This window comes from Hakea prostrata, chromosome 9 (genome assembly GCF_041222555.1).
Source record: "Hakea prostrata isolate BN-2017 chromosome 9, UWA_Hpros_2, whole genome shotgun sequence".
In the NCBI taxonomy this organism is placed as follows: domain Eukaryota; kingdom Viridiplantae; phylum Streptophyta; class Magnoliopsida; order Proteales; family Proteaceae; genus Hakea; species Hakea prostrata.
Window position 1 is genome coordinate 9,649,796 of NC_142608.1, and position 15,266 is coordinate 9,665,061.

At 40.3% G+C, this 15,266-nt stretch overlaps 1 protein-coding gene across 2 annotated transcripts; it reads left to right on the forward strand.

The window, feature by feature from the left end:
• Nucleotides 1-9,675: 9,675 nt before the first annotated feature.
• On the forward strand, nucleotides 9,676-14,871 carry LOC149004562 (internal alternative NAD(P)H-ubiquinone oxidoreductase A1, mitochondrial-like). 2 transcript variants are annotated; one of them, XR_016175642.1, is made up of 10 exons: nucleotides 9,676-9,943; nucleotides 10,932-11,603; nucleotides 11,868-12,081; nucleotides 12,342-12,502; nucleotides 12,608-12,673; nucleotides 12,793-12,956; nucleotides 13,062-13,176; nucleotides 13,330-13,509; nucleotides 13,917-14,302; nucleotides 14,482-14,871. XR_016175642.1 is itself a non-coding variant. In XM_089169169.1 (9 exons), exons 2-9 carry the CDS (start codon nucleotides 11,013-11,015, stop codon nucleotides 14,070-14,072), a joined length of 1,647 nt encoding a protein of 548 aa, XP_089025295.1. In that variant the 5' UTR covers nucleotides 9,676-9,943; nucleotides 10,932-11,012; the 3' UTR covers nucleotides 14,073-14,871. The 2 variants fall into 2 exon arrangements, 1 of the variants encoding a protein (XP_089025295.1); XM_089169169.1 differs by having other exon boundaries at nucleotides 13,917-14,871.
• Nucleotides 14,872-15,266: the final 395 nt, after the last annotated feature.

Genomic DNA, 15,266 nt, shown 5'->3' on the forward strand with positions numbered 1-15,266 from the left:
TATTTTGTTTGAATGAAATTGACAAGCGATCGAGACTCAAGACTAACCGACTTAAAACGCCAGCTATACCTCGCTAGGTCGATGCCTTAAAACAGAAATATTGTGACGGAGATCATGTATTCCTTATAAAAACATGTGTGTTTTATTTGACCAATTTGGTTTGGTCAAACATAGTTCATACATTGTGAAACATACAAAATTAAAGTAAAATATTCGCATGTTAAATTTCAAAACTTAATTGACTACTAAATTGAATATAGAATGCATTTACAAGACGATGATGATTTAGATTACATAACTTAGAGATGTAAATTTGTCCTTGAATACCTGAATTTAATTCACATAAAAAAAAAAGTTTGGTAAGAATGTGATCACGTGCATGGAATACACATCATGAAATACTTTCACCAGCCAACGTAGCCCAAGATTGGTGGAACAAATTCTCACGTTCTAAGAAGACTTGTGATGTCAGCTCTTTAGTTGTTGCACGTTACAAATCTGCCTTTCTTTGTGGAATTTTATGGAGCTCGAGTTTGTTTGCTGAGTCTATGGAGGTTGGATATGGTTTGATTCAAACTTGCAAAACTGGTATTTCACTCAAATGGTTGAATCCAAGGTTCGAAAAATTGTCTTGTGTTGTCGTGTCAGAGGGTGACGACACTACAGACACAGCGATATATCGAGATATGTCGGGTGATATTTGGAAGGGTGTTATATGTTTCAAGGGAAATTTGAGGTTATTTTAGTCTGAATTTTATTGTGTAATTTAACTTTAGGACGATAAACACACCGAATGCGTTATTTTGACCTAAAACATAATCTAAACTAATGTTCCTAATCAACATGTGCCTGACTGTATGTGGGTGAAACTGAGAGTCTGTAAAACTCGCGAATTTGTATGAAATCCTGCTTGATCGACACAAACAATGTGTGATTAGCTATGATGGAATCTAGTTCACTCTTTATAGCTTCCTTCCAAAAGACAGCATCCGGAGAAGTAACTGTTTCACTATAAGTGAGAGGATCATTGTCTATAAGATAGACTATCCACTCATCAGATGTAAATTTAGCTTTCCTTTGTCTTTTGCTTTTCCGTATAGGATTCTCATTTCCACTTGGAGTCAATATTATCTCATTTCCACTGTCTAGTGACAATTCATGAGATAAATTAGCGGTTGTAGCCAAATCATTTCCATGATTCATACTACTACTTCCAGACTCACTATCAAGTCTATTAAATTTAAAAGGAAATATAGCTCACGAAATGTGGGGGTGTATCGAACGTGGTGCACACCTAATGCTGACCTAAACAGATATAGAGGGTGAGGCCGCCTTCAGTTGGAAATATTACACAGGTAAAGTTCCTTAAATATCTTGTGAGACCAAGATTCGAGACAAGACCGATAAAAATGTCTATTTTTCTTTATAAAGGGGTTGTTAAGAAGGTCGACCAATTGGATATGAATGGTGAAGTAGCCAGCTACACTGAAGAGGATAGGTTCAAGAAGTCAGACTTCACCGGTACTCTGTAGCGTGCTTTATCAGATCTAGTGTAGATTCAAGTCCGAAAGACATCTACAACGAAGTGTCCTATTGTGTCTAATGTGTTCACTGCTGCTTGAGTCTTCAGCCTTTGTATTTGAAGTTTTAACCATTGTGGGGGATTGTTGTAAATATATTTAAAACTTTATATAAATATTTTATTTATTTTAATTGTGTCTTTTATCCATGGTTTTATTTAGTCCCACATCGGGTGGAGAGGATCTGATCATATGGTTTTTATAGAGTAAGAGCCCAAGTATTATTAATTTACTTGATACCCTATAGTGACCCTGCCATGATTATATAGATATATATATATATATATATATATATATATATATATATATATATATATATATATATATATATATATATATATATATATATATATATATATATATATATATATATATATATATATATATATATATATATATATATATATATAACTGTAAAAACATACGTGCAAATGCCGTAGTGATATATGGGAAATTGAGCAACTATAAATTTGAAAGAAAAAAGTTTGAAAAAGGAGAGTAATGCTTTTATAATAGTGTATAATGATTCAAGTATCTAACTTTGCTCTTTTCGTAGTTTCGTTTTGGTAATCCAAATTCGTGATTTATATATCTAGACTTGATATAAATCATAGTATTCCGTAATATAGTGTACTTCCTTTTGGCACATCTTTAAGGGTCGGATTGGCCTTCCATCAAGCTTGAGGGCCGATGGCATTTTACGTATGTTGTAATGTTAGGATGTTGAATATTTAATGGTATCGGATATAATATTAATTCTCGATTTTGAATCCAGTCAAAATCGAATCAATTTGAGTTCTATAACAAATTCAAGAGCTAATAAAAACTCTTTAGAAATTGTTGAATTTAACGGAATTGAATTCAAAAAATGTAAAGCAACACTACAAATTCGAGATGATTAATACCTTGAAACCCTTGGCTTTATTTTCTTGGCACATCCTTTGCAATATGCATGTCGACCTTCAAAACCGCCATTATCGATCCATCTTCTTTCTTCCCCCATCTCCTTCTTCTCACCATTGTTCGGCTTTCACCATCGTTCGGTTTCGATTATCTTTCGCAATGAGAGACAAATACATAGACCAATAAATTCACCCAATAATTCCTCGAATATAACCGAACATCAAATTCAAATTTCAAAATTGAGAGGAAGAAAGTACAACCCACCTCACCCATTATAGCTTGCTTTTCGTGAACATGCGTTAACAATAATATACCAAGAAGAACTTGATGTCAAGGGTTTACTTGAGCTCTTACCTTCGATTAACGGAAGGTGCAGAATATCTCTTCGTTATTACTTTACTGAACTCTGGAGGTAAATTCTACAATAATCGAAAGTTGGGAATTTGGAAATTAGATGAGAAAATCGACACGGGGAGATTGAGAGAGTTGAGAGATTGAGAGGGATTTAAAGAGATTCGGAGAGAGAGTTCGAGAGGGAGAGGGGAAAAGAAAGATTGAAGACTCGAGAGATCAGAGGGATTTAAAGAGAGATTCGAGAGAGAGAGTTCGAGAGGGAGAGGGATATAGAGAGCGCGACTTTGAGAGAGTTGAGAGAAGTCAAGAGAGATTTAGAGAGTGCGGTAATTTAGAGAGAGATTCAAAGAGAGTTTGAGAAGGAGAGGGATATAGAGAGTGCCAGACTTTGAGCGAGATTGAAAGAGGTCGAGAGATAAATCGAGAGAGAAATTGAGAGAGGGGTTAAAATTAATGATAAATTAATAATAATTAATGACTAAAATGTCTAAATTATCCTTATAAAAATAAATAAAGAAATAACAAATAGTACAACATTATTGGTATTTAAAACAATGATAGGGACAGAAAAAGACGGAAAAAGATTTGCGAAAAAGGTAGAGTACATGCTTTTATTATAGTAGTATGATATATATATATATATATATATATATATATATTAATATTAATATATCTATATGACTTGGGACTTGGGACTTGGGTCGTGGGCTTGATCCGGAAGGCCCAGTTTGTCATGGGCCCTATTCTGGAAAGCCCACTACTAGGTGAATACGTGGAGATGCCATTTGAGTGGCACTCTCCTGTAGGGAGGTCAGCTGAAGGTACCTTGCTGAAGAGAGTTGAGCTGAAAGGTACCCTCACAGCCTTATCCTTTCACCCACAGCCTTTGGGGCTCTATATAAACTCCATTTCGTGCTCATTCTTGACACACAGAATTCCTCCTCCTCTTTCTCTCTCTCTCTCTCTCCCTGTTATTCTGTTAAGCAGTGAACATAACCTGATTATACCTTGAGTAGACCTTTCTGGGGTGCAACCTTGAAGGTTTGGGTTGACTGATCTTGGGGTGAAGACACTTTTAGAACCCGTATTGCACAATTCGGGGTGTCTAAATACCTTAAAGAAAGTACTTCATGTACGTTTCAGCTCTAAAGAAGTACTGTGATTACAACAACAGTTCTGGTGTGCGTGCAGATCCCTCAAGCGTCAACAACATTCTTATCTGTCAACATATTTTAGATTTAAAATAATCCCATAATTCTTGTCAATTTTATTTTGTTCTAGAGTCTACAAATTGTGTAAAGGGTTTCTTGTCGAAGATGACATTGACAATTGAACTCTCGACTGAGTGACCTTTGTCAAATCGTTCGCTTCTGCAATTATGTAAAGTTTATTGAAAAGCCCTTGTTCTCAATGAAAATATATTAACAACTAACCTCCTATTTAGTGAAGTCACATTTTCACATGGGTTGCTAGTCATAGAAAAGCCGACCAATGTGGAATACAAGTTTCTTTGTGAAATTTAAAACTTGAAAACGATGAAAACAAATTTTTTTTCTTCCCGGGTCAAGAACAAGAATTGCATTCTTTCATTTATATGAAATATTTCAAAACCTGACCTTGAAGGAAAGATGAAAACAATTGATTGCTTGAGAAACCAGACCATAGGGATGTAGAGGAAATAAATGAATTTTTTTATTTAAATTCCCTAGGTTTTCGTACATTGGGAAGACCAATTTGGTCTCTAAGTGCTGTATCAATTTGACATTTTTTTACCTTTAATATAAAAAATTTGAATTAAAATTAAAAAGTAAGCCTTGGTTTTGAATTGTAGCTGTTTTTTTTGGACAAAAAATTGTTGCTGTTGTATGTAGACATAAATGAGAGAAGTGAACATCCCATCTGCTCATGAATCATATAAATCTGGTTTATTTTAATGTTTTGATATGTTTAATTTCAAACAAAAAAAAAATTCTTCCATGGTTAAATTGCAAGAAAGGGTTTCTTAGACAACTTTCCTCTATAGTTTTAGAAGGAAAATGTTCCTTACATATATTTTCATCGAAATATATTGATCCGGAATCTTACTCTAGCATCTACTTTTTGGATCCTTTTGTTACCAAATCTGTAGACTTTAAGTGGTTGAATGGTAAATAACCCACATGCTAAGTTGTGCTTTGATCCTGATCAAGAAATAAGAGAGTCAAAGCAGACCAACAGTGGGGAAAGGTGAGTTGTAACCAAATGTTAGAATTAGAGCAATCAATCACACACAATCGAATAAAAAATAAGGAAGAAGGATACACAAATTTAACTCTAGTTCACCTCAATGTGAGGCTACGTCCAACATTAGGTTTTTCACTATATTCAATATTCGATTACAAGAAAATATATATAAACACTTAGAAACTCTAAGCCACAACTATTCATGGCCCAAGCCCAAATTGTAAAGAAACTCCAAGTCCCACAGGAACATGGACTCTCTATAGGTTGTGGGGGTACAACCCCACACCTCGTTGGGGCGGCCTCCCCGGACCCCACTTGCTCACCAGGGAATGGGACCTCGTGTTCGTTGGCAACACAATGAGAATCATGACCCATACTCAACACCAAAGCTTAAGTTAGATTTGGGAACTACACCACCCCTAGCTGGAGCTTCGAAATCTAGTATTAAGTGATAGCTCCTACAAAAGAAAACTGAGAGTAAAATTATCATTGAAGGGTTCCACAATCAGTAATGACCAAGACTTAATAGTGAACAGATAATAAGTTTGACTCTCCTTGTAATGTATGTAATAGTCCTCACCCTTAATATAAAGCTATCAATTCTAAAAAAAGAAAAAGAAAATGAGAGTGAGGAGTGTGTACCATTCCACAACATTGAATGGGAGTAATATCCAATCTACCAAGGGCAAGTGCATTGAATCCATTCGAATCAGTTTGGCTCCCATATAATTTGCCTAGTCAGATGAAGCTTAACAGGTGTAGTGGTGGATATGACAAAATGTCGTTGTAGACCGAAGAAAGATAAGAGCGTGTTCAGTTCCCCCTTTACGTAATAGGCCCTGGTTGCTCGAAACTTCAGGTGGCACCTGCACAGAATAACCAAAAGCTGGAGGGACCATCAAATACGCACTTTAGGACCTTGCTTCAGTGCCGCGCATTAAATATTCCGTTGGATCGATCTTAGTTGTGTTTGAGGTACGAACCAGATTGAACCCTTAGGCCGATGGTTCACGATGATTCGACACATTTTGGGTTAACAGGATAAAAATAGAATCTGCAACGATTCTTCCAACAATTAAGGAAAGCTGCATTTTCCTAGAACTCAAAAATTAAGTTCCAATTTAACCAAAAAAAAAAAAAAAAATTAAGTTCCAACTTTGAAAAATTTTACAAAGCCACCACCGTGATGTGAATGAGGACTTCTTTCCGGTCCGGTTAGATGATGTGAATGAAGACAAGACAGACTATGTCACGGCCTTAGTTATTGACTAAGCCAACCTCGCACTTAGCACTTACTTGCACTAAGTCCCTAAACCCACTGAGGAGTAAATCTTGAGCTCAGAAACCTTGAACTTGTATGATCCTTTTTGATGCTTTGTACAATGAATCCCTCCCCTTTTATGGTGGGTGGTACATGATGGTTGTGTTTGTCGTGTCTGTCTTGTTGTCTTCTGTGGGTCTGTTTTCTGGGTATTTCTGACGTCTTTTGTGTGTTCCTCTGTCTCCTCTCTTCTGTGTGCTGTTGCCCTTGTTTTTTCTGTTGGCTGTCCTGTGTGCCCTGTTTTCCTTGGCCTTTTTGGTCTTTCTTCTTTGGGTTCTTCTCCCCTTTCTCGTCCTTCTGTTTTCTCTGGCCTCCTTTTTTCTTGGTTCCTCTTTGTTCCCTTCTTTCTCTGCTCCCTTCCCTTCTCTCTCCTGGCCCTTTCTTTCTCGTCCGCCTTTTTCCCTCCTTGTCTGGTTCGTTCGCTCGTGTCCCTTGTGTCCCGCTGGTCCTCCGCTCTTCTTGGTGCTTCCTCTTGCTGGCTGGTCTTGGCTTTGTGGGTCTTTGGTCCTTCCCCTTCTTCTGTCTTGGGCCTTCTCCTCCTTCTTTGTGTCCTTTCGCTTGTTGTTGTTCTTCCCTGCCTTCCCTTCGAAGTTTGTGGGTCGTCTATCCTTGTCGGCCCACTTCTTCATCTTCTTTGTGGCTTTGTCTAAGTATGACTTAGCCACGTCCAACCTTTTTCGCCTTGGTTGTAGGCTTTTGGGCAACTCGGGGGGCATCACGTCCTTGAACTCCTTTAGGTTTTCTTGACCTCCTTCGGTCTGCCTTGGGGACATCCTCCTTGTCTTCCAAGAGTGCTGCCAAATGTGTGACTTGCCCCTCTTCGGCTCCCTTCTTCAATTGCATGGCCGAAAGAAGCTTCGGCCCCTCCTTAGTCCCTTGTATCGTTGGGACCATACAAGGTGCTCCTTCCTCCATAATGCACACCTTGTTTAAGAATGGCATAGGTACGACCTTGACCCGTGTCAGAATTCCATGCCAAGCACCAAGTCGAGTCGTCCATTGTCACGACCGACAAGTCCCGGTGCCTTTCCAAGCCCCAATTGTCATCTCGACTCCCTTGGCAACTCCCTCGATAGGGCGTGCCTTCGGTTGGCCGCTTTAAGGCTCCCTCTTTCCTTGCTCGTTTTGAGCCCCAAACGCTTGCCTCCTCCGTTGAGACAAAGTTGTGTGTTGCCCCCGTATCAACCATGGCCCTTGCCATTTTGCTGTTGATATGCACCTCTACGTACATCAACCCCTTTGTTGATGTAGGGGCTTTGTCTTCTTTGGCCTTGATAGCACCGCCGCTGCATGATCCCATGTGCACCTCCTCTTCATCCGTGTCTTCGAGGAGTGCACTTAGGGCCTTCCGTTTTGGGCAATCCCTAGCCCAATGTGGTCCATCACAAAGGAAGCATTTGTCTTTGGGTTGAAATTTCTTCTTCTTTTCTTGCTTGCCACCCTCCTTGTTCGAGAGAACTTGTTTTGCCTTCCCTTGTGTGGTCGGTCTTCGACCCCTTCTCTCCCCCACCTTTGCCATTATTGCTCTTCTTGGCCTTAGACTCGTCCCTTCAAACTCTATTAAGGACTCCGCCGCCGCTATAGCCGTAGCAAGATCTTGTCCCTCGCGTTGTAGCTCTTGCGAGGCCCAATTTTGGGCCCATCCATGAAGTCGAAGGAGTTCCTCTTCGGTCATACTCGGACCTCCAACATGGTGTTGAGAACTCCTTCCGTGTCTCGTCGCCCCGTGTGCTTTGCCTCTTGTGTTCTTTCGGGCCAAGAATGCGCTTCTCCGGATTTGTTTCTTGCTCTTTCTTGAGTCTTCCCATGTGTCATGGTGCCGTCCTTTTGCATGTCATTGTACCTTCGTTCCCCATAGAGCTGCGGTTTCGGTGAGGTAGGTTGCCGGTCTTGATCTTGGTAGACTCGTCCTCCATCGCGTGCCTCGAAATCCGCTCCATGTGCCATGGAAGTTGTCCCTCCCGGCATCTCTTGTTCCCTCGAATGCCTTAGGCTTTGGCACCTCCACCCTTGGTGCTTCCGCCCACCTCCCACCAATCGTGGTTCTCCCGCCGTTGCTCCTCTCTCTCAACTCATGCCCGGCTTCCCCGCGGCGATCCTTTCCCCACTTGGGTTTGAGAGCATCAGCTGTTGTTGTTGTTTGTGCTCCATGGTGTTGAGGCACCCAATAGGAATTCCTTGGCTCGTCCATCCGGCCATCGAGCTCATCGGTCCTTTGCTCCCCACGTCGGCGTTCCCTTGCCTCGGCCTCGCCACTCCCCCGCGTTGCGTGGCTCCTGTTGCCTCTTCCGCTTCTCCTTGCCCTTGCGCCTTCCTTGGTGGTGTGGCTCTCCCTCCCACGGTTTGCTCCTCTTGTGCCCTTGCGTCTCGGCTCGCTCGTCTCGTGTTTTCCCCCGCTGCCCCCACCGGCTCTCTCCCAATGTCCGGCCTTGTTTTGCTGCCCCGTGCCGGCCTTGCCTTCTTGCCTAAGTCCCTCCCACTAGGGGTGAATAAAGCTTGGCTCGAGCCTTGGGCTTGTTTGTCCTTTTTGTGCTTTGTCTGTCCCTCCCCTATTTATGGTGAGGTGGATACATGAATGGTTGTGTTTGTCGTGTCGATCTAATGGTTGTCTTCGTGGGTCGATATTTCGGGATATTTCGGCGATCTTTTGTGTGATTCCTCGTCTCCCTCTCTTCGTGTGGTGTGTGCCCTTGTGTTTTTCTGTTGGCTTCCTGTGGCCCTGTATTTCCTTGGGCCTGATTTGGATCTGTCTTCTTGGGCCGTGTCAACTAGCTCTCTTCCAAGTGCCAACCTCTCTTGCTAGTTGCTCCCTGGTAATTACTTATAATCATTAATTAATAACATTAAGTCACTAATCTTTAATTAATATTTATACGTTACGTAAGCTAGTAGGTGGACTCGAGTGGGGCCGGCCATTGCTCAACCAATGACAGCCCATGAATCTGGGAGAAATATGCGCAATGAACGGTCAAGTTGCATAAACACTGAACCGAAAAAATATCTGCCGCATAGTCCAGAACGTGTTTAACAAGGTTGAAAGGTCCTTCTTTCTCTCTCTCTGGAAACTTTTGACTACGGACCACGAGGAGGGCCTAGGGAGGCCAAGGACTAAACAAACAAGTGGGACCCAGTGGTTCTTCGCGTAGCAGAAAGTCTATATGAAATTAAGTCCAAAAGGCGGCCCATCCAAAGTAGTGGTAGAACACGTGAACCCTAAGATCGGAATCTTGCTTTGATTTCGTCAATATTTTCTCCAGAAGGCGGGAGACGAGATCTCACAGAGGACAGCTTGTAAGCAGCGTTGTGCGGTTAATGCCTCAAGGTGGGAACTTTCCTTAGAAATGGAGCTTTTTTACAATTTTGGTCTTCCAGAAAGATCCAACGCTAAGTCTGCTATTTAAGGTGTCAAGCTTGGCCTCTTGCTTCAAACGCTCCAAGCTTTCTTCTTCTTCTTCTTCTTCCTTCTTCATTCTTCCTTAGTGAGACATTTAACGACTCTTTTGCAGCATTGAAACACTTAGTACCTGACGAACAATTGAATCCTCACGCTTCTGCCATCGAGGTAACCTATTTGGTTTCCATCTTTACTTTTCGAACTTGCCTAAGAATATCAATCGTTTTAATATATAAGACAAAGATTTTGAATTTCTTTATTTATTTATTTTATAATTTGGTTCAGATCTTTACATATCTTCCTGAATATCGATCTTCATATCGATCTTCTGTTCGTAGTGTTTTCCTGGAGCGTCATAAGTAGTTCGTTGTTCTTGCTACTTCAGAAGGATATCTCTGTCATTACTAGTGTTTTTCTATTAAAAGCTTTGGTTTCATTCGAACGAAGATCTCATTTAAATGAATCGCTTCATGAATGAAATCTTAGTACGAGAAGATCATATATTTTTTGTTCTTTCTTCTTCATAACCATATTTTGATCTTTGAATGATCTGATTTAATGCCGTAGATCTGTTTTTGCTTTTAGCAATCTAGCGATCATGCTGTTGGTGTGTGGTTTCTGTTAGTTTTTGGTTTCCAATGGTTAGTTAGGGGTTGAGAGCGTAATAAAACACCTACTACAAAGGTAGGTAGATCAAGTGCACCGGCTGGTACAAAAATACAAAATTAGGTTTGAATGAAATATCCAGAATGCCATTGTCCAGCAGACAGGAACAGGAGTTTCTAGAAGCAATTTATGACCAAAACACCCTTCTCCACTGAATTTGTTTTAGAATTTTAGGTAGGGTAAAATGGCCAAATCAAATTATGCTTTTGCCAGCTTTGGTAATCACATGATATTTTACCATATCACCCTTTCCTGGACTTCAAGTTACTTGCCTTTTCCCAATAATACGGAAAGGTCATATTTAGGGGACTTGTTTGACAAGCAAGTGTTTGAACTTTGAACAGAACCACATTCTTTTTTGAAATTGCCTTTCTGAATAAGCTGCGAGAAATGTGTAGCATGTTGGAATTTCCTACTTTATTGTCGTTCATCAACAACTGTTTGACCTATATGAACTTTCTCACTAATTCCTTTCCTTCTGCAATTGCAGAGTGGCAGAGCAAACCAGTTGCCGCCGCCTAACTGTTGTTTCAGGAAAAAGGGCCCAAAGGAGATATTTCGGGCTCTTAACATGGCGTTGTCAAGGATTGCAAGTAGCAGCCTGAAACATCCTGGAAGAACCGTCAACAGTTACCTAAGAAACACGAGTTTTGTAGGTGAGGGAGTACCCTCTGCGGATTGCTACTTAACTTCTCTCAGAAAATTCTCAACCAGCAACATTCTGAAACCGCATTCTGGCCTGGAAACGATAAATCAAACCAGTGTTGCAAGCAGAGGAATAAAAGTGACACCTGCATATCGATTTCCTTCGTCTTCAGCGGAGAGGGTTTTAGAGGATTCAGATTTAGAGTATGAAGATGTAAAGATACCTGGAATGAAAGCAACTGGGCCGAATGAGAAGCCGAGGGTGGTTGTTTTGGGTACTGGATGGGCTGCTTGTCGGCTTCTTAAAGGAATTGACACAAACATTTACGATGCAGTCTGCATTTCACCTAGAAATCATATGGTTTTCACTCCTCTGCTTGCTTCAACTTGTGTTGGAACCCTTGAATTTCGATCAGTTGCCGAGCCCGTCACTCAGATTCAGTCTGCATTAGCGACATCTCCCAACTCATATTTCTTCCTTGCTAATTGCACTGAAATAGACATGGAAAAACACGAAGTAAGACCCTTGATTCTGTTTCTTTTGTTTTGTTTCACATATATTGAAACATCATTCATGCATGAAAGACAGTGATCATACAGAATTCATAGATGACTACTTGTTTTCATCATTGGTTTGGTCCTGCTTACCTTCGATATGTGCAGTTGGTCTGTGACCAATTTATGCGAAACAGAACAAGTAGGCCAAAGTAATATTGACTACCAAAAATTTTATGAGGAGGTTGTACTACTGACATTATCAATTGTCATTGTAAAACTTTAGGTGTTCTGTGAGGCGGTTGGCAAGGTTGGACAATCTCAGGAGCCTTATCGATTTAAAGTCCCATATGACAAGCTTGTGATTGCTACTGGGGCTGAACCCCTGACCTTCAACATCAAGGGAGTGAGGGAAAACGCTTTCTTCCTTCGTGAAGTAAGTCATGCACAAGAGATACGAAGGAAGATTCTTCTGAACTTGATGCTTGCTGAAAATCCAGGTGAGACATGTTTAAGAGTATACGTTATCCCCAGGAATTGAATGCCTATTGTTCAAATTGGGAAATGCTCTGTAGATAGTCTTAAGTCTAACTATTGGATAAGTAGTTTTGAGTCTTCATGTTGCATCACTTAAAGATCTGTCTAGTCCAGTTCTGTTTGGCTACTTCACCTCACCTTCTTTTTATTCGATGTAAGCAGGGAGCATATTAGATAAATCTTCGATATTATTAGTAATACTGTACTTCTTATATGATGACAGGCTTACCAGATGAAGAGAGGAAACGCCTTTTACATTGTGTTGTTATTGGAGGTGGCCCTACTGGAGTGGAGTTTAGTGGTGAATTGAGTGATTTTATTATGAGAGATGTCCGTGAGCGATTCTCTCATGTTAAGGATGATGTAAAAGTTACTCTTATAGAGGTACACGTTAGACTCCATTTCCAGCAACCTTCATGTTCATGCAAATTAGGAGGCAAAATATAATGTTACTAACTCCTCAGATACCTGGTTGTTTTGCTTGAACAGGCAAATGAAATCTTATCATCATTTGATGTATCTCTACGGGAATACGCCACAAGACACCTAACTAAGGTAATATCAGTCAGGCATACACCTACAAAGGAAAATTTTAAAGAGTTCTTCCCCTTTTATCTTTTTATCAAATTTCAATTGTTGACTAAATAGCTGTCTGAATCTCAAATTTGAAACAGAATGGTGTTCAATTGATGAGAGGTATTGTAAAAGAGGTGCACGATAAAAAGATAGTTCTCAACGATGGATCTGAGGTCCCTTACGGGCTCCTGGTCTGGTCTACTGGTGTAGGTCCTTCACAATTTGTGAAATCAATGGGTATTGCAAAGTCTCCTGGTGGAAGGTGTGTATTTTAGCTATCCATTCCAATCCTTGATTGATATTTTAATCCGTGCTCTTCTATCCTCCCCACCATATATTCAATTACTTTATGCTTGTCATAATGCAGAATTGGCGTAGATGAATGGTTGCGGGTACCTTCTGTTGAAGATGTATATGCGCTAGGGGATTGTGCTGGATTTCTTGAACAGACAGGGAGGCCAGTACTTCCTGCTCTGGCTCAGGTGAGAACTGTAGTTTACAATATATAGGGTTTATTACACAAATTGGAATGACAGTGGGATTTCTGTACATTCATTAGGTTATTGGAGTGGGTGTTGATTCCTCCAAATTTGAAGTCTTTGTGCTTTGAATTAACTAGTTGTGCATTTAAACAGGTAGCTGAGAGACAAGGCAAATTTCTGGCAGGGTTGATCAACAGTATTGGGAAAGAGAACGGTGGCAAGGCTTACAGTTCAAGAAATATTCCCCTGGGTGACCCTTTTGTCTACAAGCATCTCGGTAGTATGGCATCTGTAGGTCGCTTTAAAGCGTTGGTCGATCTACGCGAGTCTAAGGTAATCTATCGTTCTGTTTTTTTTTTCCTTTCTCCACAACCCAATTATCTGTTCTTCCTTCAGTTGGGTAATTGCCATTTCTGAAGTTCTAAACATAATGTTGATCAGAACTCCAATGCTCAAGTCTAATATTTCTTGAGCAAATTGAACCTCACGGCCCATAATTGAGACCTAATTAATGTAACATATTCGGTGTTGTCAAGTCAATTGTAAATAACTCGACTCTGTTTTTCAAGTGTTATTCTAACATATGGGTGATATTATATTGGGCTGAAATGAAAGTATGACTAAATGATGATCTGAACATGTGTACAAGAACAGAGCCCCAAGGTCTCATAAACTTTGGACTAAACAATGAACTCTCTCAATCTCTCTGTTCTAATCTATCCTTCTCTGGAATTCGGCAGGATGCGAAGGGCCTCTCACTTGCAGGATTTACTAGTTGGTTTATATGGCGTTCAGCTTATCTTACACGGGTTGTCAGTTGGAGGAACAGGTTCTATGTGGCCGTGAACTGGGCTACTACTCTGGTTTTTGGTAGAGACAACTCTCGAATAGGCTGATGCACTTTTTTACTTGATGGAAGAATTGGTAGGAAGATTTATAATTTCTCTCCTCTCTGATATCCCACCCTTTATAGAAATTATAGCTTGCCACACTCATACCAGGTCTCTATGTAAACTATTCTCATTGTCCCTATTATTTCATTTGTTGGAGAAAAAAGAAGAAGAAGCATAAGCAATGTCTCTTTCTATCACTTTGTGCAAGGATTTTGCTGACCTCTAAGCAACAGGTATTCCAATTCTCCTTTTCGTAATTCAGTAAGGGATTTCACAGTCAAGCCTAACAATATTGATCACGGATTTGGAAATAGAAATCCAGCATGTAAAATTCTGTATCTGTTGAAGGCAGAATCAATCAGAAAACCCCATTTGATTAAGTTTTCAGAAGCGTTCAAATTCTTTTTTGCAGAGCTGTTAATCTTGATTGGATTTCTTCCTTAAATCAAATGCGAAATCTCAAAACATAAACAGGGGAGGCAAGCATGATATAAAATGAGGATTATCAATTTACTTGCAGCAAAAAAAGGTACAAAATGTACATCTGAACAATTACATGGACAAAATTTTCTGGAAGAGCATCAAAGCCGCCCCATCACTCAGTCTATCTACTTACCCAAGTACTAAATCTCTCAAGTCTTCATCTTCTTGGAGTCCAAAAGAATACCAGACTTCCATTCCAATCATACGATGAGGAAGAGACTCAATAATGAGTTCGTTTGGGGTGTGAGAAATGAGCTGGAGAATCTTCATCGGCACCTCTTGTGCTGTGAGTGTGAGAGAAGAGCGAAGCAAAAGAATGAGCTAGGCCTATAACTATCCCAGCCTTCACCTTTCCTCTCTTGGGAATCGGCCGCCTTGATTGAGTCCTTGTTGTAAAGCTCCTGCCATTTATAATCATCGTCGTCCTCACAGCGCCTGCCATTTCTTCTTGTACTTTCTTCTCTGAAACCACAAAAGCTCAGATCAAGGCTGTGGCTCTCTCTTCCTCTCCTGAAGCAAGTTTGATAAGACTCTGAAGCAGAAGTGATTTGTGAGAAGCTAAAATGGTAGATGCCCACTTATATACAAAGACAGGGGACCCATCAGACATTAATTAATAACAAATTGGTCAATTCAAAATTGGCGCTTGGTTGTTAGAATTTCAAGACCTAAAGTGGGGCAGAATACCAATGCCCATCTGGTTTTTGGACGCTT